Source organism: Eriocheir sinensis, chromosome 27, assembly GCF_024679095.1.
Source record: "Eriocheir sinensis breed Jianghai 21 chromosome 27, ASM2467909v1, whole genome shotgun sequence".
In the NCBI taxonomy this organism is placed as follows: Eukaryota; Metazoa; Arthropoda; class Malacostraca; order Decapoda; family Varunidae; genus Eriocheir; species Eriocheir sinensis.
The window spans coordinates 2,909,016-2,935,405 of record NC_066535.1 but is presented as its reverse complement, the minus strand read 5'-3'; the positions used below and the strand labels follow the sequence as shown (position 1 = coordinate 2,935,405).

Below are 26,390 nucleotides of genomic sequence, written 5' to 3'. Positions count from 1 at the left end.
GCCAAGGTCGGTTGCCCATATCCACATCCACAATGTAAACAAAGGACTTGCCCTGTATCGACATGGCGTCGTCTGCTAAATTAAGGGCAGTTGCGGCTTTTGCTGTCATTACCCAAGTTATGGACTTGTTGCTGCAGTTAAATGAAAGGAAGAAACAGTTGTGGGTGTGGCATGCCTGTGGCTCCTCCATGCCAGTTCTCATTGTCACCACTGCACGTGCACGGCCAACCCACCCATCTTGACTCAACCAATTAAACACATGGATCGAATAACAACACACACACACACACACACACACACACCAGACTCACTAGGAACCATTGCAGATGTTTCTGACAAACAGAAACGACTTCACCATTTCTTGAGTGTGTTAGAACGTATTTGGTGAGTGGCTCACATGAACCAAACCTAGCTCTTGGCAAGAAGAGAGCAGCTGTCTTTAACACTGCTCTCTTCTTGCCATTGGGTATGTTTGGTTTGTATGATTCACTCACCAAATAAGTTCTAACACACTCTAGGAAATGGCGAAGCCATTTTTGTTTGTGAGAAACATCTGCCATGGTTCATGATGAGTCTGGTGTGTGTGTGTGTGTTTGTTGTTACTCAATCCACGTGTTTATGTGGTCGGAGTCTAGATGGGTGGGTTTGCCGCTCACGCGCAGTGATGACAATGACAACTGGCACAGAGGAACCACAGACACACCACACCCACTACAGCTTTTTCCTTCCATTTAACTGCAGCAACAAGTCCATAACTTGGGTAATGACAGCACAAACCGCAAGAGCCCTTACTTTAGCAGACGACACCATGTCGATACAGGGCAAGTGCTTTGTTTACGTTGTGGATGTGGATACGGGCAACCGACCTTGGCTGTGTGTGACACACACCCGGAAAAGTTGGATTTGCCAGTTGCCCAAGCTGCCGCCAACGTGGTGGGAAGAAAAGGGCCCAGTATGACACCAGGTTATGGACAACCGACAACTCGCTCCCGGATTGGCGCACGGGCGTTGCCAGTTGCCACAACGGTTAAAAGAAAACTGCCAGTGTGACACTGCCTTTAGGCAGCGAGGCCGCTGACCGGGTGAGCGGCAGCGTGTTGTCAGAGCTCAGCCAATCGTAAGGCTTCATCTGTGGCTTTAAAATGACCCGTTCTGTCTTCCTGTTTTCTTCATTTTTACAAGGTACGTATTTTGGGATAACAAGGGAGTAAAGGAGGAAAAAAAGTGAGCTTTGGGGGGCAGCATGAGCCAATTATAATGGCTCCACTATGAACAGTTGCCTGCACCATGATGGGCATCAGGCCCAGATGGATAGTCTACCGGCACCATAACCCATTTGGGGGGGGAAAAAAAAAAATCGCCATAGGTCGGAACAGATAAGCGCTTTTTCAGTGTTTTCAATACCTCGAGTCTCGCGATCCTCAAGTTTAGCGCTATACCTTCGGAACGAAGCGAGCACGAAACTCGAGAGGGTACTGTGTATGTATGTGTGTATATATATATATATATATATATATATATATATATATATATATATATATATATATATATATATATATATATATATATATATATACACATACAGGTAACTCTTGATTTACGCGAGTATTGTGTCCTTGAAGAGGTCGCTTAAATCAAAAACAATGTAAATCAAACAGGTAGGTTTCTATCGAAAATTAAATATTCACTACATTCAGTGGAGAGAGAGAGAGAATATCCATATCACCGAGATATCCACTCAGGCACTCTGTCTCTGCCTCACTCGTGTGAGGAAGAAATGAGGGACACCATGAGCGACTGGCTAGTATTGGTACTGGTACCGAGCAGTCTGGTACCAGTACCGTACCGTATAGCTGGTACCGTTAGTAACCTGCCCACCCCTATTGTTGAGTAGCGTGGCAGCATGGGTACTGTATTGCTGTTCAAGTGGCACGTGGGAAGAACTGAGCTCAGCTGTGTAGCCGTGGCGCCGTGTCAGTCCAGTTGCGTGAGACATCTGGTGCATACATACATACATACATACATACATACACACACATATATATATATATATATATATATATATATATATATATATATATATATATATATATATATATATATATATATATATATATATATATATATACACACACACACACACAGTCGTCCCTCAAATAGTATGGTTTCCAATAGTACGGTTTCAGTTTCATACGGATTGTCATGGAAGAATTCTTTTTAGGATTATTAAATTTCTCGCTCATAGCACCAAGTAGCCATGGCGTGAGTGGCAACACTGTTCTACCAAAACATCTGCTAAAAGCACCCCAAAGCGTTTGAGAAAGGTGTTCACCTTGCAGAAGAATTCAGATTTAGGAGAAGTTATGTTTTGGTGCGAGTTAAGTTGCGGTAGGGAGAGCATACCATGTGAATGAGAGCAGTGTTCGCTGTATCTGTCATAGTGTAAAATAAATTCTTGCTGCAGTCACTGCCAGTGCTTCAAGAGTGCTGCAATAGTGGAGATAAAGGCCGTCCTTTTCTGTTTGTTGATAAATTAACCTATTATAAACACATAAATAGGCATTTTCTTACCTTAAACAAGAAATTGGTGGGCAGGAGTGGGCACTCCTACGGAATCAGGGTCCTGCCGGGCAACGCCTTCTCGCTGGCCTAAGTTGCCAGATATGCATTTTCTGCTTGTGTTTCCACACTGGGCAAGCAAGCCTTCCTGGCAGTGCTCCCGTCCACATTATCAATGAGCCATGTCATACACTCTGTCTCTCCTACTCTCTACCACAGTTTCTATTGCTCTCTAAATCATACTTGAAATAAGATACGAAACGGTAATTGTGGTGATTGACTCCACGCCTCCAAAATATGTCATTATGCCTCCATATTATATAGTTAAGGGACTCATATTTAAAGTATTCCAACCGAACTTTGAATAACCTGACCTCTAATGGGGGGCGAACCTCCCCAGTGTGGTAACATTGTACTGTGACTGCAGCAGAAAATGCATAACTGGCAACTTGGGCTCATGTGCAACAGCTGAGCCAGGCGGGACCCAGATTCCATAGTGCTTTTAGGGGGGCACTAATTTTATATGGATTTTTGAGTAGTACGGAGGTCCTGGGCCCATACTTATAAAGAAGTAAGGCGTTTGACTTATGTCTCGTCTCAGAGGTGAGTGTGCACCCTAGCTGGGGCTCCAGCCGCCACGGGTAGTGGGGAAAGTAAAGTTGCCAACAACGGCGAGATCAGTTATCTCATATGAAAATTAATGGGTAAGATTCCTTAAAATGGTGAAAGTATTGAATAGAAGCACATCATATCCATAATAATAAGGTTTTGTAAGACTATAGTGAGTGTTTGAATGTAAAACGATTTAATGAGGCACGCTGGCTGTCTGGCAACACCCGGCAATGTTTACATTTGAAGGTCGCTGCCTCAGACGAAGACCCAGGACTTATGCCTGCCCCGGCCCAACTTTAGCTACTCGCGCCGCGTCTCAGATTAACACCCAGGATATAGGACTCCACTTGGCCGGTTTGGGCTCTTAAGACGAGCCTGAGACGAAGTGTTAGCTTTATAAGTATGGGCCCTGGGTCCCTAACCCCCGTACTATTTGAGGGACGACTATATATATATATATATATATATATATATATATATATATATATATATATATATATATATATATATATACAGTAATCCCTCGTCTATCGCGGGGGTTAGGTTCCAGAACCCCCCGCGATAGGCGAAAATCCGCATAGTAGCGTCCTTATGTTTTTTTAATTATTTATATATACAATATTTTAAGGCCTTATAAACCCTCCCCACTTTCTTACAAATCTTTCCCACACTCCTGTTGACCTTTCCCACACTCTAATAAACACTTCATATGACGTTTCGTTGTTGCGACGCGGTCCCAATAAATGATTCTATAATTCTTGTTTCGACTTACGACATTTGCTTCGTAAATACGAACTTCGTGCAGGAATTAGTTTGACAGGGCGGAAGAATACTCAGAGAAAGGACAATATGAGCGTAGCTCACTTCTTTTATATCACAATTAGGTAAATAAGGAAGGGGAAAGGGAGGAGAGGGACAAAGTGAATCATGAAAAAAAATACCGATAGAGGGTGTAAGAAGGGAGAACAAGGAAAAGTAGTGGAGGAAACAGGGAGATATAAAGAGGATGAGAACAAGGAGAAGGTTGTGGGGAGGGAGGAACAGTGGGGAGAGTCAGGTGAGGTCCTGAGGGAGAGTCAGGTGAGGTCCTGAGGGAGAGTCAGGTAGGGGCTTCAGTCAGGACATGACCTGACTCACTTCCGCCCCTCCCTCCTCACACCCTTTCCATTTCACCTCGTGTGTGTGTGTGTGTGTGTGTGTGTGTGTGTGTGTGTTTACCTAGTTGTAAACACACACACACACACACACAGAAGGGGAAATGAGAAGGGAGTGGGGAGGGAGTGGCAGAAGGGAGTCAGGTCAGGGCTTTGGTCAGGACATGACCTGACTCACTTCTGCCCCTCCCTCCACACACCCTTCCCATTTCCCCTTCTGTGTGTGTGTGTGTATACGTGCGTGTGTGTGTGTGTGTGTGTGTGTTCATATAATCTAATTGGGAAGGAGAAAGGGAGGAAAAGTGATAGAGTGAGAGATAAGATTAAAGATAAGAGGGTGTGAGAAAGGAGGAAACAAGGGAAATGAGTGGAGGAAATGGGACGGGAAAAGAAGAGAGGTAGGGAGAGTCAGGTGGAGTTGAAGAAAGAAGGGGAGAGAAAGGGTGTGAGTGGGAGGGAAAGAGATTAAAAGAGAGAGGTAGGGAGGGTCAGGTAAAGGTGAGGAAAGAGGAGGAGGAGAGAAAGGGTGTGAGTGGGAGGGAAAGAGATTTAAAGAGAGAGGTAGGGAGGGTCAGGTAAAGATGAGGAAAGAGGGGGAGATAAAGGGTGTGATATATATACATATATAGTCTCAAAAGGATGAAGGTACCTTTGCTGACTTCACCCCAACCCTGCTGTATTTTGCCTTAACATTACCTTACATTAAATTACATTATATGTCCGTACACTATGACAAATCCAGTACACTTGTTAACATAAGAACATAGGGAAACTGCTAGAGGCCGGGTGGCCTACACAGGGCAGCTCCAAAGTCCCCCCCACTACTCACGATGGGTGAGGTGTAGTTACAGGAGTTACAGGTAGAGGCTTGATCCTCGTTATACCGGCGGTACTAGGCACGCACCAGTACCCTGCCACCTTACTGCACCCACACCTCACTGCCACCTGTCGTCCTCGTCCATGTAGGTATCCAGTCTACTCTTAAAACAAGCTATCATCCCTGCACTAACTATGTGATTGCTGAGTCTATTCCATTCCCCCACCACCCTATTACTAAACCAATGCTTGCCTATATCTCTCCTAAATCTATACTTTTCTAATTTAAATCCATTACTGCGAGTTCTATCCTGCTGGCTAATTCTCAGTACTTTACTTATATGGCCTTTGTTGTAACCCTTGACCCATTTGAATACTTCTATCAGATCTCCCCGCACTCTTCGTCTCTCTAGTGAATGTAAGTTTAGATGTTTCAGCCTATTTTGGTATGGGAGGTTCCTCAGCCCGTGAATCATCTTGGTCATCCTCCTCTGAACTGATTCTAGCAAGTTGATGTCCATTATGTTATTGCCTTATGATACACATAACATCTTTACACTTTCCTGTCATCTCTTCTATCTTATTATTATTAAACATCCAGATGAGTTGGTCAGTGACGTTCATAATTTGCTGGTTCCTGAATCTGTACAGAATTGGACACTCTTAAGATGTAGTGTTGTAGGGTGTGGGATCTTCGCTCGTTGCAAAGTCTACAGCAGATATCATCCTCTGCCTTCTCCACCCCGAGCTGCCACAGATATTTGTAGCCTAACCTCAGCCGCGTGCATACAGAGTCCCAGCACGAGCTGTGCATTCTCAAATATGTGAAGTCAGTCATCTGTGAAACTTTAACATAGTGTTGGAAGGTTTCACTGCCTGTGTGTTTCCCCCCAATCCTAACAGCATTCTCCTCATCCTGCTTTCTCCTAATGTGTGTTTTAATCTGTCTCAAGGAGGGTCAGGTAAAGGTGAGGAAAGAGGGGGAGAGAAAAGGTGTGAGTGGGAGGGAAAGAGATTAAAAGAGAGAGGTAGGGAGGCTCAGGTAAAGGTGAGGAAAGAGGGGGAGAGAAAGGGTGAGTGGGAGGGAAAGAGATTAAAAGAGAAAAACTGGGAGGGAGGTGAAAGGAAAAGAAGAAAGAAATGAGAAGGAAGGAGAAAAATATGAGGACAGAGAGGGAGAAGAAAGAAAGGAAGTGGGGGAGGAGTGAACCAGGGAAAAGGGAAAATAGGAAGGTGATGTAGGTGCTTATTTAGGTGTGTTCCTAATTGCGTTGATTTATGTCGTTTTAATTTTTTAGGCTAGAAAATGCTTATTTTACCACAAAATCACGCGATATAGCGAAAAATCCGCGATACGATACAATTTAAAAATCCGCGATAAGTGAATCGTGATATGGCGAGGGATTACTGCATATATATATATATATATATATATATATATATATATATATATATATATATATATATATATATATATATATATATATATATATATATATATATATATATATATATATATTCTATATAGAGGGTGCCAGGTGGGTACTTTTCTGGCCGACAAAAGCAAATGAGCAGGTGGAACCAATATTCAAATTTTAATATGGGGTGTGTTTTAGATCATCTTGCATTAACATGATAGAATTACACATAAAACATGAATTTGATTTTATTTCTGTCTGTTCCAGTTACCCTGTGGTTTCTGTATTAGATTGACCATCCACTTGCAGTAAAAAGCTTTCTTGCCAGTCCTCTATATTACCCAAAAGTCCCTCTATCAATCTTGTCCCACAGATGGTTGAAGTTTATTAATTTACGATTACATTTGTAGCTTCCAATCTTTGAAATATACAAATTGTCTGTCGTATGAATAACCCTTCTTTGTGTGACCATTTATATACTTAGCAATATCTGCTCTTCACATACACACAATTGCACAACTGAGCATGATTCAGGTTGATTAAGTGATAATTATTTTTCATATGAACTGTACATGTACCAGAAAATAATAACTTGCATGTCATTCTTTATAGCATAGATCGTACTTCTCCAATAATTTTTTATTTTAACATTGATTTATGTTCTTAAACTTTCCAGTGAAGTATCTGGGCCTGCTAGCCATGTCCAAAATCTTGAAGACGCACCCCAAATCTGTTCAGGCACATAAAGACCTTGTGCTTCAGTGCCTTGATGACAAAGATGAATCCATACGACTCAGAGCCCTTGACTTGCTGTATGGAATGGTAAGTACTCACTTTTTTCTGTAGAAAAGTGAACATAATTTCCCAGTTCCTGAATTGTGTTCAGAATCCATGCCTATGAAGTTCTTAAATATAAATAAAACATCATAATGCCACAAATACAATTTATCTGTGGTTGTTTATAATATTTTCAAATGTAGTCACTTGGTCACTTGATCTAGATTGGCAAGTGTGCATGGGTGCATACACATTTGTGTATTTCCCTAGTTGTAATTTTACAGGGCCTTGGCTTATGCTCGTGTGGTCCCGTCTCTGTATCTGTACTTGTCTAGTTTTTCCTTCAAGTTGTGCACTCTTTGCCGATACTACTTCCTCCCTTAGTCTATTCCAAACCTTTATGTTTCTTTGCGGGAAGCTATATTGATTTGTTTCTCAAGCATCTTCCTTTTCTCAATTTTTTACTGTGTCCTCATGTGTTGCTGGTGTTTCTTACTACTCTCAGTAGTAACTCATTATCTACTTCTTTTTTATTCCACAATTTGTAAATTAGTATTGTCTCCCTTTTCTCCTCTTTGTTCCAATGTTGGCAGGTCCATTTCTTTTAACCTTTCTTCATATGACAATCCCTCCAGTTCTGGAACCATCTTCGTTACCATCCTTTGTATTTTTTCTAGTTTTTTCACGTGTTTCTTCTTTCCACATTTTCCAACTTTGGTCTAATCATAGTGGTAATAATCTTTTTCATCATATCCTTATCCATGTAGTGAAATGCTATTCCTATATTTCCTACCATTCTATACGTATCACCGAATATCCTATTTACATGACTCAGACTGTTGGTTATCTTGTATTGCCACTCCCAGGTCTCTCTTCTTGAACTTTTAATATTTCTCCCTCTCCCATTCTATATGTGCCAGTCCTCTTCACCTGTTCTATTTCCTCATCCAAATTATGACCCTCATTCTGAACCTCTCTCACCTATTCCACATGATGTGTAAACTTATGCAATAATTAGGCTTTGAGATGACATTTAGACTTGGACATAGAATAAGAAAAAAACCTCTTTACTTCTCTGCATTAACCCTCCCATGCACCATGACGCAATCCACGTCAAAACAGAATCGTCTACATCTGAGCTTTTGACTCAAATCGCGTCAAAAAACTTTTAAACGCTCACCAAAAATAAAGTATCTTTCAGAATTGCGTCAAAATTTTTTGCGCCAAAGATCCAAGCTAGACCTATAAAATAAACTAATCGTCACTTTCTCATGCCGTTGGATTTGAAGTGATAATTGCCTGTGGCTCAGTTGCCTCAGCAGGCGGCCTGTGAGTGCGGACTGTCGTCCCTTTAAATTGTGTCTGGAACCTGGTAAGCCTAGATTACAGTTGTCAGACGAAATTGGTGAAATTTATTCTTACTTCCGATGTTAAGTGATCGTGCCGTGATAAAATATTTTGCTTTATATTCGCTGGGACCAGTAACTGTTACTATTAGAAAATATGGCTAAGAAATTATCAACTGAAGGGATTTTGTGACCCATTTGTATAGAGCATGATGATGATTCTCATGATGATTCTCATGAAAGTGATGGTGATGATGGAAAAAGTGAAAAAAACTCCAGCAGAGAGTGTTAGGGAGAGAGACTTAGTGGTAATTATTATGATTATTATTGTGTCTGTCAAAGTTCTTACAGACCGCAAATAATCATGTTTGTTATTATTACCAAAACTCTGTTTCAGCCAAAATTGCCTTCTATTTTGACTGCCTTGACCTGCCCGTTGTGTTTTGTTTGCTGTCCTTGAGCTGTTTCTTCTACTGGAGAGAACAGAATAGAAAAATATAGTTTTCCTCCATTTTCTCAAGAACTACTGGTCGTATGAATATTTCAATGATGTCGATGGAATCTTCATAAAAAAATCCCCTTTAATTGGCATATAAATCATAAAAAGTCGACTCAGGAAGTTTCGAGCTACGAGGTGGTGAACGTAAGCATTTCTTATTTATCTTTAATCAAGTTTTTTTCGGAGTCGGTAAACTTCGCTATTTACTTGCATTTTTTGATATTTTTTTCTTTCATAAGGCAGAATAATCTCTTCCAAAACCAACGATATATAATAATGCCAGGAAAAAAGAATACTCGTGGGTAAAATTGATAACATGGAAATAAAAAATTCTGCACAGTCAGGCCATTCTGTGAAGCCCCATAGGGAGCCCCAGATGGATGTCACAGTGGAAAGAGAAACTTATTAAACTTTTGGTGCATGAAAGGGTTAGATACTATTACTTATTTCTTTATAAAACTACACAGTCAAAAAATATTGTATGGTGTAATAAGTGTTGAGTTACCAAATTGAGCTTGTTGTATTTCAGGTGACGAAGAAGACTGTGATGGAGATTGTGCGGCGCCTCATGACACACATGGACAGGGCGGAAGGCACTATGTATAGAGATGAACTTCTACAGAAGATCATCCTTATCTGCTCTCAAAACAACTTCCAGTACATCACAAACTTTGAATGGTAAGATGACCCCCACTCAGTTTATGGCCCAAGGTAACAAAAGATTTATTTATTTCTTATTCTTTGTTTATAATTTCTTGTTACATCAATACAGTCGTCCCTCAAATAGTATGGTTTCCAATAGTACGGTTTCGGTTTTATACGGATTGTCATAGAAGATTTTTTTAGGATTATTTAATTTCCCGTTCGTTGCACCAAGTAGCCATGGCGTGAGTGGCAACACTGCTCCACCAGACTGCCACCCATGCACATTTCCTCAGTCCATGTGTGTGCACAACATCAGGAACACTTGTTTTGCCAGATTGAAACCTATGCGCTTTCCATAAGTCTGTGTGTGGGCACAACCTGAGCTACGCTTCTCCATTACCACATAACATGAACATGGGACCCAAGAGACAAGCCATAACACTTGCTGAAAGCACCCCAAAGCGTTCAAGAAAGGTATTCACCTTACAGAAGAATTCGGATTTAGGAGAAGTTACGTTTTGGTATGAGTTCAGTTACGGTAGGGAGAACATACCACGTGAATATGGGTTCTGCCTGGCTCAGCTTCTTTTCGCCGGCCAAAGTTGCCAGTTATGCATTTTCTGCTATAGTGTTACCACGCTTGGCAACGGAGCCATCCTGGCTGCACTCCCTGATTGATTGCTAGTTAATTGTTGCAGGGGTCAGTGAGCGAGCCTTGTCATACACTCACACTCTCTCTTACTCTCTACCACAGTTTCTATTGCTCACCAAATCATACTTGAAATAAGATACGAAACGATAATTGTTGAGATTGACTCCGTGCCTCAAAAATACGACATTACGCCTCCATATTATATAGACACTGCACTGTGACTGCAGCAGAAAATGCACAACTGGCAACTTCGGCCTGCAGGTAACAGCTGAGTTAGGCGGGATCCGGATCCCGTAAGAGTGGCCAGGAGTGTTTCTAGTGGGGCACTAATTTTATATGGATTTTCGAATAGTACGGAGGTCCAGGGTCCCTAACCCCCGTACTATTTGAGGGATGACTGTAGTTTGTCAAGATTTTCTCACAAATCTTCCTTGGCACACACTTAGTATTTGTTGCAAGTTATAATTAACTCCTGGAACACCATATTATAAATAGCTTGAGGACAACTTCAGTCACTGCTTTGTCTCTTTTTTTATAGGTACATCAGTGTGCTGGTGGAATTATGCCGCATGGAAGGGACACAGCATGGAGGGCTGATAGCCAACCAGCTTATGGATGTGGCCATCCGTGTGGTGGCTGTTCGAGAGTTTACTGTGGGACAGATGGCATTACTGTTGGACAATGCACATGTTATTGTTGGCCCTGCTGCTGCTCGTTCTTCCATAGCTGAAGTGCTCTATGCTGCTGCCTGGATCTGTGGAGAGTTCTCACAGTGAGTTTTCATTTGTTTGATCCATTCATTCATTCATTTCATCAACGCCTGCTCCAAGGAGCTCCCACCAGGGGATGGCCACGGTAGAAGAGCTTCCAACTTTCTGTAATCAGACACTCCCTCCTTGCCTGCTTGAAGTTTCTCAAAGATCTTTCCCCCCTCCCTAATGTACTCTTGCACCCTATCCCTCCATTTCACTGGAGGTCGTCCTATAGCATTCCCTTCCGCTATCTCACTCACATACACCCTTCTGATCATCTTACTCTCCTCCATTCGCTCCATGTGGCCAAACCACTTTAAAGTTTGTTGCTTCACTTCTTCCACCACTCCACACATCTTCCCTTCACCCCTGTGACACATTCCAAAATGCTCGTACATACTTTCATTACCCATTCCATCCATTCTACTCACACCACAAGCACTCCTCAAATAACTCATTTCCACTGCTTGCACTCTAGACCTCTGACTTTCATTCCAGGCCCACATTTCATTTGCATATGTGAGGGTTGATACTATTATTATATTTCTCAAATCCCACTTTACCTCCATGCTCACACTTCTGCCATTCATGATTCATCCCAAAAACCCTACCACCCTTCTTCCTTGCAATGCCCTTTCTTTTATCTCTCCCTCCGTACCACCATGCTTACACATAACTGATCCAAGGTACTTAAACTCATGACCTCCTCCATTTCTTCACCATTCAAAATTATTTTGCATTCTTTTTCACATTCAGTTCCCACTCTATATGGGCATACAAAATCTACAACCTCACTTCTACTTTTCTTACAAACCATCAGTTTACTTTTGTTGACATTTACTTTCAGCTTTCTTCTGTTACAGACACCATCAAAAACACTGACCAAATTTTGTAGGTCACTTTCATTTTCTGCAATGAGCACCGTGTCATCAGCAAACAGTATCGAACTCAGTACCCACTTCCTGCCCTCATCGAACATTCTTACTCCAACTCCAACTTTGCCCTTCATTTCTGAATTTTCCACCATCTGGCTAAGACTTCATTGTCATTCTATTACTAAATACATCTGTGCTGTTTATCTCTCGCCTAACTACTAACTATGTAAAATTCTTTGACTATTTGAACTCTAAAGTGGAGCACATCTTGACTCACTCTCCCTTTGCTGAAATCTCCATCTTGGGAGATTTCAATGTTCACCACCAGCCTTGGCTTTCATCCTCTTTCACTGACCAGCATGGTGAACAAGCCTACAACTTTGCTTTCCTCAACGACCTAGAGCAGTTGGTTCAGCACCCTACTCATATTTCCGACCGTCTTGGAGACAGGCCCAACATTCTAGACCTCTTCCTTACCTCTACTCCTTCTGCTTACTCTGTCAAACTGTTCCCTCCATTGGGCTCCTCTGATCATAACCTTATTTCTGTATCCTGTCTTATCGCTCCTGAATATCCTCTGGACCCACCGAGGTGATGCTTCTGGCATTTTGCTTCAGCTCGGTGGGACGACCTGAGGATGTACTTTTCCGATTTCCCGTGGAATGATTACTGCTTCCAGGAGAGAGACCCCTCTGTGTGTGCTCAGCGCATCACAGAGGTGATTGTCTCTGGAATGGAGGCATACATTCCACGTACTTTCTCTACTCCTCATGCTAAAAAGCCTTGGTTTAATCATGCTTGTTCTCGTGCTATTAAAGATAGAGAGGCAGCTCACAAAAGGTTCCAGAGCCTTCGAACTCCCGCTAACTTTGATCTTTATATTTCAGCCCGGAATCGTGCCAAATCTATTCTCCGACTTACCAAAACTTCTTTCAGTAATAGAAAATGTCAACACCTTGCTTCTTCTTCCCGTGACTTTTGGCATCTAGCCAAAAATATCTCCTCCAACTTCACTTCTTCCTCTTTCCCTCCTCTCCTTAACCCTGACGGCAGCACTGCTGTCTCATCTGTCTCTAAGGCTGAACTCTTCGCTCAAACTTTCTGTAAGAACTCCACCCTGGATGATTCTGGGCATATTCCTCCTACTCATCCCCCCACTGACTCCTTTATGCCTGTTGTTAAGATTCTTAAAAATGATGTTTTCTATGCCCTCTCTGGCCTCAACTCTCAGAAGGCTTATGGACCTGATGGAGTGCCTCCTATTGTCCTTAAAAACTGTGCTTCTGTGCTGACACCCTGCCTGGTCAAACTCTTTAGTCTCTGCCTATCAACATCTATCTTTCCTTCCTGCTAGAAGTATGCCTTTGTACAGCCTGTGCCTAAGAAGGGTGACCGTTCCAATCCCTCAAACTACCGCCCTATAGCTTTACTTTCATGTATATCTAAAGCTTTTGAATCAATCCTTAACCGGAAGATTCAAAAGCACCTTTCCACTTCTAACCTTCTATCTGATCGCCAGTATGGGTTCCGCAAGGGGCGTTCTACTGGCAATCTTCTTGCTCTCTTAACTGACTCTTGGTCATCCTCTCTTAGCCGTTTCGGTGAAACTTTCTCTGTTGCGCTAGACATATCGAAAGCCTTCGATAGAGTCTGGCACCAGTCTTTGCTTTCCAAACTGCCCTCTTTCGGATTCTATCCCTCTTTGTTCCTTTATCTCCAGTTTCCTTTCCGGCCGTTCTATCTCTGTGGTGGTAGACGGTCACTGCTCTTCCCCTAAACCTATCAACAGTGGCGTTCCACAGGGCTCTGTCCTATCACCCACTCTCTTCCTGTTATTCATCAATGATCTTCTTTCCATAACAAACTGTCCTGTCCACTCATACGCCGACGTCCTTCAATGCCTCAAAAACTCAATTTCTCCACCTATCAACTCGACACAATCTTCCAAACACCTATCCCCTATTCTTCGACAACACTCAGCTGTCACCGTCTTCAACACTAAACATCCTCGGTCTATCCTTAACTCAAAATCTTAACTGGAAACTTCATATCTCCTCTCTCGCTAAATCAGCTTCCTCAAGGTTGGGCGTTCTGTATCGTCTCCACCAGTTCTTCTCCCCCGCGCAGTTGCTATCCATATACAGGGGCCTTGTCCGCCCTTGTATGGAGTATGCATCTCACGTGTGGGGAGGCTCCACTCACACAGCTCTTCTGGACGGAGTGGAGTCTAAGGCTCTTCGTCTCATCAGCTCTCCTCCTCCTACTGATAGTCTTCTACCTCTTAAACTCCACCGCGATGTTGCCTCTCTTTCTATCTTCTATCAATATTTCCACGCTGACTGCTCTTCTGAACTTGCTAACTGCATGCCTCCCCCCCTGCTGCGGCCCCGCTGCACATGACTTTCTATTCATGTTCATCCCTATACTGTCCAAACCCCTTATGCAAGAGTTAACCAGCATCTTCACTCTTTCATCCCTCACGCTGGTAAACTCTGGAACAATCTTCCTTCATCTGTATTTCCTCCTGCCTACGACTTGAACTCTTTCAAAAGGAGGGTATCAGGACACCTCTCCTCTCGAAATTGACCTTTCTTTCGCCCACCTCTTTTGATTCTTTTTTTGGGAGCAGCGAGTAGCGGGCTTTTTTTATTTTTTATTATTGTTTTCTTTTTTTGTGTGCCCTTGAGCTGTCTCCATTGTTGTAAAAAAAAAAAAAAATTAAATAACCCAATCCGTATAAATATTGAACAACCATGGTGACATGACACACCCTTGTCTTAAGCCCACTTTTATCTCAAAATGTTCACTTGTTTCTCCAGTAATTTTGACACGTGCAGATGCATCCTCATAGAAGGACTTTATTGCACTAAGCAGTTTTCCTCCCACACCATAAATCTTTAAAACATCCCACAGTGCAATCCAATCGACTCTGTCATAAGCTTTTTCCAAATCCATGAAGGCAGCGTATAGTTTCTTTCCTTTTGCTATTATTTTTCCTACTACCATCCTGAAGGAAAATATCTGATCCACACATCCCCTTCCTTTCCTGAAGCCTCCTTGTTCTTCACTGATTTTCTCTTCTGTAAGATTTTTGTTTGATATATACTATTATTAAGATATATATGTATTTTTTGCTGATGTTTAACTGTCATTTTATGTTGATGACAGATCTTTGTTCTCATTCAGATTGCTGGCTAACCCCAAAGCAACCCTGGAGTCCATGGTTAGAGGGAAGGTTGTGTCCCTCCCTGGCCACATTCAAGCCATCTATGTGCACAACATGCTCAAACTGTATGCCCACATCATAGCCACAGCTGAAGAGGAGGATGACACTGAGATGATAGATGAGGTGTGTTCTCATCCTGGGTTGGCAATTGAAATTTATGACTTCCAAAGATTGTGCTTAAGGGTCATAGAAAGGAAAACTTGTGATAGCATTACATAAAGTAACTCCACTTTGCATATTTATTGCTGTTGCTCCTTCTCAGAATATTAAAGTGAATTACTTTGTGCAGGTTACCAACCTATTGCTGGAGCGTCTTCCTGTGTTGGTGTCTTCAGGTGACCTGGAGGTGCAAGAGCGAGCCTCATGCATTGTCCACATCGTGACCTATGTGCAGAAGTGCCACAAGAATGGAGATAAAGTAGGTGTTGACTTGGCTCTCCTCATGCAGGGAGAACTCAATCCAGTGGCTCCCAAAGCTCAGAAGAAGGTGCCTCTGCCTGAAGGGTGAGTATGATTTTGTTGGAGTCTTCGACTTAGCATGGTACAGATTGATCTTTGAAAATTCAGGTTCCAATAATTTGGCACTTTTTAACTCAACTTTCTGTGCCTGGGGAATTTTTTTCAGAAATTGTTACTATGTAACTGTCTTAAAATCATGTTGTCAGTAATGGGAATAACAAACAGTAAAAATAGTGGTTTTGGGGGAATGTTGTCCATTCGCAGATTCACCCTATTCCCGGGGGAGGGTAACTATAGTGGATCTCCATTATTTGCAGGGGTTATTGACTGAGCCCCCACAAATAAGACATCATTCAATAAATTTTAAGGCACAGTTATGCATTAATATTTCCTGAAGGAAAACTTCAGATACTTAAATACAGTTTTACACAAGTCTGACCGTACAGTATTCACAAATGTGATGACAATAAAGATGATGATGAATTTATTGTGCTGTGCATGATAGAGGAGGAGGAACGTTCTTTACTGCACAGTGGGATGAGCTGAACGTGAGCTCTACTATGTCAGGTCACCATGATTGTCATCAGAGGTGGCTCGGCTGAACTTTGGGGGGGTCCCATGGGGTTGCGACTGGCACTTTTGCAGCTGGGGCCTCTCAGATGTGCACTTTTGTAATTATGGAATGTTCAACCTCTCTCCTGAAAAACATGATAATGAGATGCTGCTGTGTGCCTCTGTATGTTGCCAACATGGTCTTGTATGGGATTGGGGCTGTTTCCACTGCATTCATAATTTTTAGTGTCTGCACCATGGAGGGGTCATGGGAGTAGGCCTGGTCATTAGCATCCTTCAGTGTCTGCAGGATGTTTGACAAGTTCTCCAGCACCCTCTTCCTCTTCAGCTATGGCAGAAGCTTCAGGATCTTCTTCCTCACTGGCAGGCATAGTGTGTTCCTCCAAAACCTTGTCTCTAAGGGGTGCTGAATGGGACTAGGAGCTCCACAACTTATCTTCCATGTCCTCAAATCTCCTGCCTAGAACCCATGCCAGTACCACACCCTTGTTTGCTGCTGCATTATGCACCAAATCAGGAGAGAAGTCCTTGCTGTCTTGCATGCACTGGTTAGATTTTCCAGCAGCATTCACTGTTTCTTTCTTCTTGTTTGTGGGGACCTCCTGTATGATGCTGAAGCTCTGCCAGTTCTACTGAAGTCCAGAGGTGGCATCATACTCCATTGCCCCAACCAACTGTTGCAGGATAGGTGTAGATTGCCTTGAAGGCCAGGATCACACCCTGGTCCATGGGCTGGATGATGGAGGTAGTTTTGTGAGGCAGAAATTCAACCTGCACATAACCAATTTCACTGAAGTTTATAAGGTGTCCACCACTATTAATAAGAAACAACATTTACTCCAGGCCAAAGTTATGCAGCTACTTCCTCACTCCAGGAAGGAAACACTGGTGGAACTAATGACTGAACAGCAAGGTGTTCCTAGCCTTCTAGATATACATCCAATACACAGGCTACAAATTCTTGTTTTTATTTATTTATTTTTTTTATTTTATTATTATTTTTTTTTTACAACAAAGGAGACAGCTCAAGGGCACAAGAAAAAGGAAACAATAATAAAAAAATAAAAAAAGCCCGCTACTCGCTGCTCCTAAGAAAGAATCAAAAGAGGTGGCCGAAAGAGAGGTCAATTTTGGGAGGAGAGGTGTCCTGATACCCTCCTCTTGAAAGAGTTCAAGTCGTAGGCAGGAGGAAATACAGGTGAAGGAAGATTGTTCCAGAGTTTACCAGCGTGAGGGATGAAAGAGTGAAGATGCTGGTTAACTCTTGCATAAGGGGCCGCGGGAGAGGGGGAGGCATGCAGTTAGCAAATTCAGAAGAGCAGTCAGCGTGGAAATATCGATAGAAGACGGAATTTAAGAGGTAGAAGACTATCAGTAGGAGGAGGAGAGCTGATGAAACGAAGAGCCTTCGACTCCACTCTGTCCGGAAGAGCTGTGTGAGTGGAGCCTCCCCACACGTGAGATGCATACTCCATACGAGGGCGGACAAGGCCCCTGTATATGGATAGCAACTGCGCGGGGGAGAAGAACTGGTGGAGACGATACAGAACGCCCAACCTCGAGGAAGCTGATTTAGCGAGAGAGGAGATGTGAAGTTTACAGTTGAGATTTTGAGTTAAGGATAGACCGAGGATGTTTAATGTTGAAGATGGTGATAGCTGAGTGTTGTCGAAGAATAGGGGATAGGTGTTTGGAAGATTGTGTCGAGTTGATAGGTGGAGAAATTGAGTTTTTGAGGCATTGAAGGATACAAGGTTCCTTCTGCCCCAATCGAAAATGATAGGAAGGTCTGAGGTTAAGCGTTCTGCAGCCTCCAGTCTGGAGTCGTGTACTTCCTGTTGTGAAGGTCTTCTATTGAAAGAAGTTGAATAATACAGAGTGGAGTCGTCGGCGTATGAATGGATAGGACAGTTTGTTATGGAAAGATCATTGATGAATAACAGGAAGAGAGTGGGTGATAGGACAGAGCCCTGTGGAACACCACTGTTGATAGGTTTAGGGGAAGAACAGTGACCGTCTACCACCGCAGAGATAGAACGGCTGGAAAGGAAACTGGAGATAAAGGAACAAGAGAGAGGGATAGAATCCGAAAGAGGGCAGTTTAGAAAGCAAAGACTTGTGCCAGACTCTATCGAAGGCTTTCGATATTTCTAGCGCAACAGAGAAAGTTTCACCGAAACGGCTAAGAGAGGATGACCAAGAGTCAGTTAAGAGAGCAAGAAGATTGCCAGTAGAACGCCCCTTGCGGAACCCATACTGGCGATCAGATAGAAGGTTAGAAGTGGAAAGGTGCTTTTGAATCTTCCAGTTAAGGATTGATTCAAAAGCTTTAGATATACATGAAAGTAAAGCTATAGGGCGATAGTTTGAGGGATTGGAACGGTCACCCTTCTTAGGCACAGGCTGTACAAAGGCATACATCCAGCAGGAAGGAAAGATAGATGTTGATAGGCAGAGACGAATGAGTTTGACCAGGCAGGGTGTCAGCACAGAAGCACAGTTTTTAAGGACAATAGGAGGCACTATATGGCGCCACTATAAACACTCGCCTGCGCCAGAACGGGCTGGGCCGACCATCAGGCCCCACCGCTAAGAAGACTTGGGCCGACCATCAGGCCCCAACGGGAAGAAGCCTACCGGCGCAATAGGCCGCAACGTAAAACAAAACAAAAAAGAAAAAGAAAAAATAACAACTCCATCAGGTCCATAAGCCTTCTGAGAGTTGAGGCCAGAGAGGGCATAGAAAACATCATTTGGAAGAATCTTAATAACAGGCATAAAGGAGTCAGAGGGGGGATGAGTAGGAGGAATATGCCCAGAATCGTCCAGGGTGGAGTTCTTACAGAAAGTTTGAGCAAAGAGTTCAGCCTTAGAGACAGATGAGACGGCAGTGCTGCCGTCAGGGTTAAGGAGTGCAGAGTCCAAGGATTTGGTTCCTTGTTTATGAGGTCAGGCTTGATCATGTGGCCAGCAGTGTTGACACACATGAGGCTGATCATTCTCAATAAATCTCATCACTGTATGCATAAACTAACCCTATTGATTTGTAGGGGAACCTTATTTCCTTATCCCACCATGGCCTCATCACAATGTCACTGCTGCCACTGCAAGTAAGTTTTATCAAAGATATATACTGATGGTAATCATTTGTCATTGTCTGATGATGGTGACTGGGAGCCAAAACAAGTGAATGAAGATGAGAGGGTAGTTGGAAAGGCAGACCAGCTGATAAAACATGTAGCCAGTTGGATAAGCCAGCTGTTGAAATGGCAGGTATTGCATATTGAAACAACACAAAGGGTTTGTAAATACAAATGTTGAAAGAAGGAAATATGAAATAATGAATGGTCAAATAAAGGGGTTCCCCGTACCACTTCTCAAGAAGCCTCTTTAGCTTGGTGTGGTATGCTGCATCTGCCACGTTGTCCACTGATGCTATTTCTCCAGAGAGTTGTATGTTTTTCAAAGATAACTGCTTCCTGAAATGATCAGTCCTTCCTTTGCTGACTTGAAAAGTTAATGTATGTTGTAGGTCTTCAGGGGAGGTGTCAGGCTGTGGCTTAATTGGAATTTCAGTGCTGAAGTGTGAGAACGGGCTTCATGCTTTCTCAAAAGAATTTTGCCGTCAAACTTAACGTTTATTCTCACATAGTTCCTCATCCTCCATCCTAACTGGTCTCTTTATGCACATTCAACATCTGTGCACTACCACCAACAGATGCAATAGAATCATGTATTGCAGTTTTTTCAGAGTGCTTTCATTAACTCACAAATTGCATTCTACCACAGCGAACAACTGACCATCCTGCCCCATGCTCAACACTCACATTATCGTCTAACTTTCACTAAAATCAGGTGTACCAGCACACTTAGGACCCACATCTGCAAAGGGGACAGTTGATGAACAAACCCATAAAAGATTCATACAACATAATCAGATACACTATCAGAGTAGGTGAGCAGGAATGAGTTACCTCTGTCGTGGGATGATGCATCAATTATCTCTAACCTTACTTACTGTAAGCTCATCACAACAGATACAGTGAAAAGAGTTAGAGATTTGCTAACGTGTATCGTATAACACATGCTTCTGCACTGCACAGTACATGCTTATAATAAATGTACAGCATAACCATATATGTGTGATGAACAGTATTTTCACAAGAAACTTGCAATAAAGCTCAATAAACTACTATGAATGACTTTAGCTGGAAAAAATGCAGTTTATACCATTTTTGCCAGCTAATAGGATGCATCTCCACTTAAGAGGCTATAATCAGGACCCTTTAGGTACCTTCTCAGATTTTGGAAGCTCAGTCTGTACTACTGTATGATATATAAACCTAATCTTTCTTCCTTGATAACTAGCATGTCAAGTTACTGATTATTTTATAATTTAAGATTGTTTCAAATTGAATTGTAATCAACTTGAGTGTATCAAATTGAAGAACATATCAGAAATTTTGATGCGACAGGGGAATGGTTTAAGCAACTATATCTTATTTTATTTTATTTAGCCTTGATTTGGATGCATGGATAAATGACCCACCATCTGAGAGCGAGGAGGAAGAGGATGAGGCATTGAAAAGGGAAATATTCATAAAGAATGACTCCTCCAGCAAGCACAAAAAAGAGAAGTATGAACCTTCAGAGGAGGAGCTACAGAAGGTTTGTCTATCATAAACTTTGATTTTTTCATTTCCCTCATTGAAAAAAGGTACATCCAGTTTGTATAGGAAGGAAATATTACTTATGGAAAGCACAAAGAAACTATGTAGTCATTCAGTATGCTAAATATGATCCATTATGATGCATGTGATTAAAGTGTGAGGCAGGAGATTTGGAGCCTCTTAGTAATAAGGACTGTAGTCTAAGTGTTGCATGAGCATTTCCTGTCAATATTCACTTGAGTATACATCATAATTACTATATGTATTTAGGTTAGGTATTCATTGGTGATAAAAATGTGTAGTGCAGTGTTAGTATAACTAGAGAAATGGTCAGTAAGAAGATGGATAAACTTATGAATGCTTAATCACTCACCCCAGCTAATATTTTTTGCCTGTTTTGAAAGGGCAATGATATAATTTTTAAACCAATAGCCAACTTTTTAAGTAGTCTTCACACTGGGCAGTATTCATGATGTTGAAAAGACTGGTGTAGACCCAGTATTCCAGAAGGGAAATAAACCACTTGTCAAGTTATGGCTCTCTAAGTGACATCAGCTGCAGGGCAGTAACAGTTGTCAATGTTTGACAGAGTGCCTCACTAGAGACATTTTTTGTAAACTTAACCCTTTCATGCACCATGACACGATTCGCGTCAAAACGGAATCGTCTACATCTGAGCTTTTGACTCGAATCGTGTCAATTTATTTATTTATTTATTTTTTTTTTTTAACCCGCCAAAAATAAAGTACAGTATTTCAGAATCGCGTCAAAATTTTTTGAATCAAAATTCCAAGCTAGACCTATAAAGCTAGACCAATAAAATAAACTAATCGTCAACTCTATCGTGCCGTTGGATTTGAAGTGATAATTGCCCGTGGCTTAGTTGCCTCTCAGCAGGCAGCCTGTGAGCGCAGACTGTTCGTCCCTCTAACCCTTTCGTTGCTAAATCCTCACAGCGAGGACTATCGTAACTTGCTGGTGGTGCTAAATCCTCGCTACGAACTCCAGTCACACTCAAATTTCTCGTGTGTGAGAGTGTTCCAACACTATTTCTCACCCCACTGCATTGCCAATTCAGTGGGTTTTCCACTAAATTTGGTGGAAAATCATAGCAGCCTAGTGCGGAAAATCTACAGACGAGTAACTGGTGGATGTTGTTGTCCAATATAGCGGCATTTTTGCATAGCTTCACCTATCACCTGACTGATATTTTGACCAAATAGTTATAAATTTTGCAATTGGCAATACTACCCTGCCAGCACCCAATCAAGACATCTACTCAGTAGTTGCACTTGCCGAACGTGCCTGTATGTTCCCAGAAGAGGCTTACATGACCATATCTTATAGATCTTGGCCTCCTCTTTCCAGTAGTGTTTTTCTTTCTTAGCTGTGGTGAATAGTTTTTGAGAGACAGCAGTTAAAAGAGCGAGCACTACCGTCACTTGCTGGTGATGCTAAAAGCTCGCTGGGAGCACCAGTCGCACTCACAGCAAAACACCCCCTGAATGTGCCTGTACGTTCACAGAAGAGGCTTATATAGCTGAATCTTACAGATCTTGCTTGGCCTCCTCTTTCCAATGGTGTTTTTATTTTTTTGTTGTGACGAATAGTTATTGAGATACAGTGGTTAAAAGAGATCCCCCTCCCCCTGCTGGGCTGCCCGAGTGCGCCTGGGGGGATAGTCTCGTTGCAAGCGATTAGCAATGAAAGGGTTAAATTGTGTCCGCAGTCTGGCAAGCCTAGATTACAGTTGTCAGACGAAATTGGTGAAATTTATTCCTACTTCCGATGTAAGTGTTCATGCCATGATACAATATTTTGTTATATATTCGCTGGGACCAGTAACTGTTACTATTGGAAAGTATGGCTAAGAAATTATCAAGTGAAGAGATTTTGAGACTCATTTGTACAGAGCATGATGATGATTCTTTTGAAAGTGATGGTGATGATGGAAAAAGTGAAAAAACTCCAGCAGAGAGTGTTAGAGAAACTCAGTGGTGTTTACTATGATTATTATTGTGTCTGGCGAAGTTCTTCCAGACAGCAAATAGGTGCGCTAATAGTCATGTTTGTTATTATTATCAAAACTCTATTCCAGACAAAATTGACTTCTATTTTGACCTCCTTGATCTGCCTGTTGTGTTTTGTTTGCTGTCCTTGAGCTGTTTCTTCTACTGGAGAGAACAGAATAGAGAGAAAAATATAGTTTTCCTCCATTTTCTCAAGAACTACTGGTCGTATGAAAATTCCAATGATAGCATTGGAATCCTCATAAAAATCCCCTTTTATTGGCATATAAATCATAAAAAGTCGACTCAAGAAGTTTCGAGCTACGAGGTGGTGAACGTAAGCATTTCTTATTTATCTTTAATCAGTGTTTTTTTCGGAGTCGGTAAACTTCGCTATTTATTTGCATTTCTTGATATTTTTTCCTTCATAAGGCAGAATAATCTCTTCCAAAACCAACGATATATAATAATGCCAGGAAAAAAAATTACTCGTGGGTGAAATTGATGATGAAAAAAAAATTCACCGCACGGTCAGGCCATTCCGCGAGGCCCCCTAGGGAGCCCCAGACAGATGTCGCAGTGGAAAGAGAAACTTATTAAACTTTTGGTGCATGAAAGAGTTAAAGTGTGAAGGTAAAGTTTAAGAAATGTATCAGGCATGACTTCTTGACAAAATGCAGATAATATAGGTAAATGCTTAAAAATCAGATTGGAATCATTTCACAAATCATTTATTAGGTCCATCATTTTGTAGCATTTACACACTGTTCAGTTTTTACTTGAACATGGTTTTGTGGAAAGATTGTGTAATGGCAAGATTTTGCTTTGCTAATCCCATAATGTTCTTGCTAAGCTTAGATTGTGTTATGCTCTAAAGTCTAAACAATCATGTTGGTAGTTCAATTACATCCAAAATCTTCAGAAAGAGGTTAGATTTGTAAATGATCAAGAAAAACAGATTATGAATAGATAGTTTTTAGGAGTCGCCATGTGTAGAAGGACTGGCTTCATTTAGTCTTCTTTTAACTTTGTGTATTCTTTTACTTATTTTATTTATTTTTTTCCAGCTAAGAGATGCGAGGAAAGCAGAGCAGGCTAGCAATCCATATTATGTGAAGTCCCATTCCAATGCACTGCCACCACAGATTGTCAGACCAGATGAAATACCTATAGAAAATATTTACATGAATGTTCCTCTGAAAATACAAGGTAAATATTTAGACACCATTGATACTAAATAAATTAGCTGATTATTGTTAGTTTTGAAGTTGTAAATGATACTTTTTTATATATTTTCCATGTAATATATACAAGGTATCATTCTCTTTTGTTTTTGTATCAATGTTCCATGTCCATCATGAATGTTTGACACTTGTCCCTGGACTCAGTTTTATTGAGTGGCTGGGACAAATAATCCCTTAGCTATCTCACTGCTTACAAACACTTTCAGCACTCAGCTTTCATTATGCCACCTTTTCACATTTTCATGTGCCCACTAAAACTACTTGCAAAGTTAAATTTTAAGTATCCCTTTTTTTTTTCTTGACAAGTCAGGAGTTTGACTTTTGTGTATTTTACCCTTTCTTGCTACTAGATTTTTAGCATGCCTTAAAAGAGTTTATCTTAACTCCCAACCATGGCAACAGGAATTGGGGTAATTGATGATGATGATAATTAGATAACTTGTTTTTTTTTTAATCATCAGGTATGACATCATTAGACAAATACCAAATGGTTGATGGTTGGCAAGACTCCAAAAAGAGGCACAAGAAACAAAAGAAGCGCAGCAAGAAGAAAGGCCGAGCTGTGTCCAGTAGTGATGAGGTAAATCATCCCTTCATTACTCAAGCAGCTGTTGTTATTTGTTGGATTGGAACTAATGAGTACAGGAACATTGTTCCCATTAGAGAGTGAAGTAATTTTTATTGCCTCTTTCATTGCAGGAATCACCTCCATTGCATGTTGTAAATAGAGATGTTGGGGAGATGCCAGAAGGAGCTCACTACTCTGATGACAATGATGCAGATGAACGGCCAGAGGATGACCCGCACAGAGCTCTTGATATTAACTTGGATGAGTATGTGATTCGTGCAATTTGCATATACTTATTATATTATATTCAAACTATTTTTCCACTTAAACATTGCTCGTGTACAACAAAAACTGAAAAAAAATACATACAAGATATTGATTTATCACTGACTTACGATGTTTTAAGACGGTATTCTCAATCAAGAACACTTTAAAAGTTGAGTGAATGTATCAAATTAAAGGGATCAGTCTTTGGTGCCTGGTATTTCTGCATTCCCTCCTCTATCACATACTCCTTCCCACAAACATCTGGCCAAATCCCATCATCATTACATTACCTAATTTTGGTAGATTCTTGTCATCTACAAAACTCCCTTCTTAAATCTTCCTCGTGTCACTTTAGCAGAGTGTAATAGGAATACAGTTACACAACTCAACATGTATTCATTCTGCTCCCTTATTTTATTTGAGGATTTGATTATTTGGGGGTTATTCTAAAAAAATTTAAATGTGAAGTATTCTTAACCCTTTCATTGCTAAACGCTCGCAGCGAGCGTTAGGCGTATTTGCTGGTGGTGCTAAACAATCGCTGCGAGCTCCACCCGCACTCAAATCTCCAGCATATAAAAGCGTTCCAATACTAATTCTCACAACACAGGATTGCCAATTGAGTGGGTTCTTCACTAAATTTGGTGGAAAATCATATCAGCCCAGCGCTGCATATCTACGGACGAGTAACTGGTGGATGTTCTTGCCCAATATAGTGGCATTTTTGCATAGCTTCACCTATCACCTGACTGATTCTTTGACCAAATAGTTGTAAATATTGCAGTTGGCAATACTCCCTTGCCAGAATCTGAAGTCCGCAGTTCCCTCAATATGGCTGATCATCCCGTACGCACCGACGTTAGTGTTAACATTCAACACTCCCTGAACGTGCATGTACGTTCGCAAGAGAGGCATACATAACCGACTCCTATAGATCTGGACCTCCTTTTTCCAATGGTGCTTTTGGGTTTTAGCTGTGATGAATAGTTTTTGAGTTACAGAGGTTAAAAGAGACCCCCATTTGGGCTGCCTGGCTGCGCCTGAGGGGATAGTCACGTCCTGTCCTGCGCTCAAGGAAAGGGTTAAACATACACGTAGATTTAAAATTCCCATCACCCGTTTGGTAGCAATGTAAACAATGCCACCACTGCTGCTGCCTCACTCCTCAGTCACATGTTGTCTTACTCAGTCATTAGTGTTGCAATTAGTATTTTCATTGTCTCATCACAAGCTCTCCACATGGCTCCCAGACATAGTTCAGCCACATTA

At 41.6% G+C, this 26,390-nt stretch overlaps 1 protein-coding gene across 2 annotated transcripts in view; it reads left to right on the top strand.

The window, feature by feature from the left end:
• Window positions 1-26,390, top strand: part of LOC127003987 (AP-3 complex subunit delta-1-like) — a 96,148-nt gene that overhangs the window by 45,780 nt on the left and 23,978 nt on the right. For both annotated transcript variants that reach the window (XM_050871072.1, XM_050871071.1), the window contains exons 10-18: window positions 7,236-7,381; window positions 9,711-9,859; window positions 11,017-11,250; window positions 15,292-15,454; window positions 15,621-15,835; window positions 20,881-21,031; window positions 24,110-24,251; window positions 24,748-24,866; window positions 24,986-25,119. In XM_050871072.1, coding sequence (XP_050727029.1) covers window positions 7,236-7,381; window positions 9,711-9,859; window positions 11,017-11,250; window positions 15,292-15,454; window positions 15,621-15,835; window positions 20,881-21,031; window positions 24,110-24,251; window positions 24,748-24,866; window positions 24,986-25,119 — 1,453 coding nt within the window. The remainder of the gene's footprint in view (window positions 1-7,235; window positions 7,382-9,710; window positions 9,860-11,016; window positions 11,251-15,291; window positions 15,455-15,620; window positions 15,836-20,880; window positions 21,032-24,109; window positions 24,252-24,747; window positions 24,867-24,985; window positions 25,120-26,390) is intronic.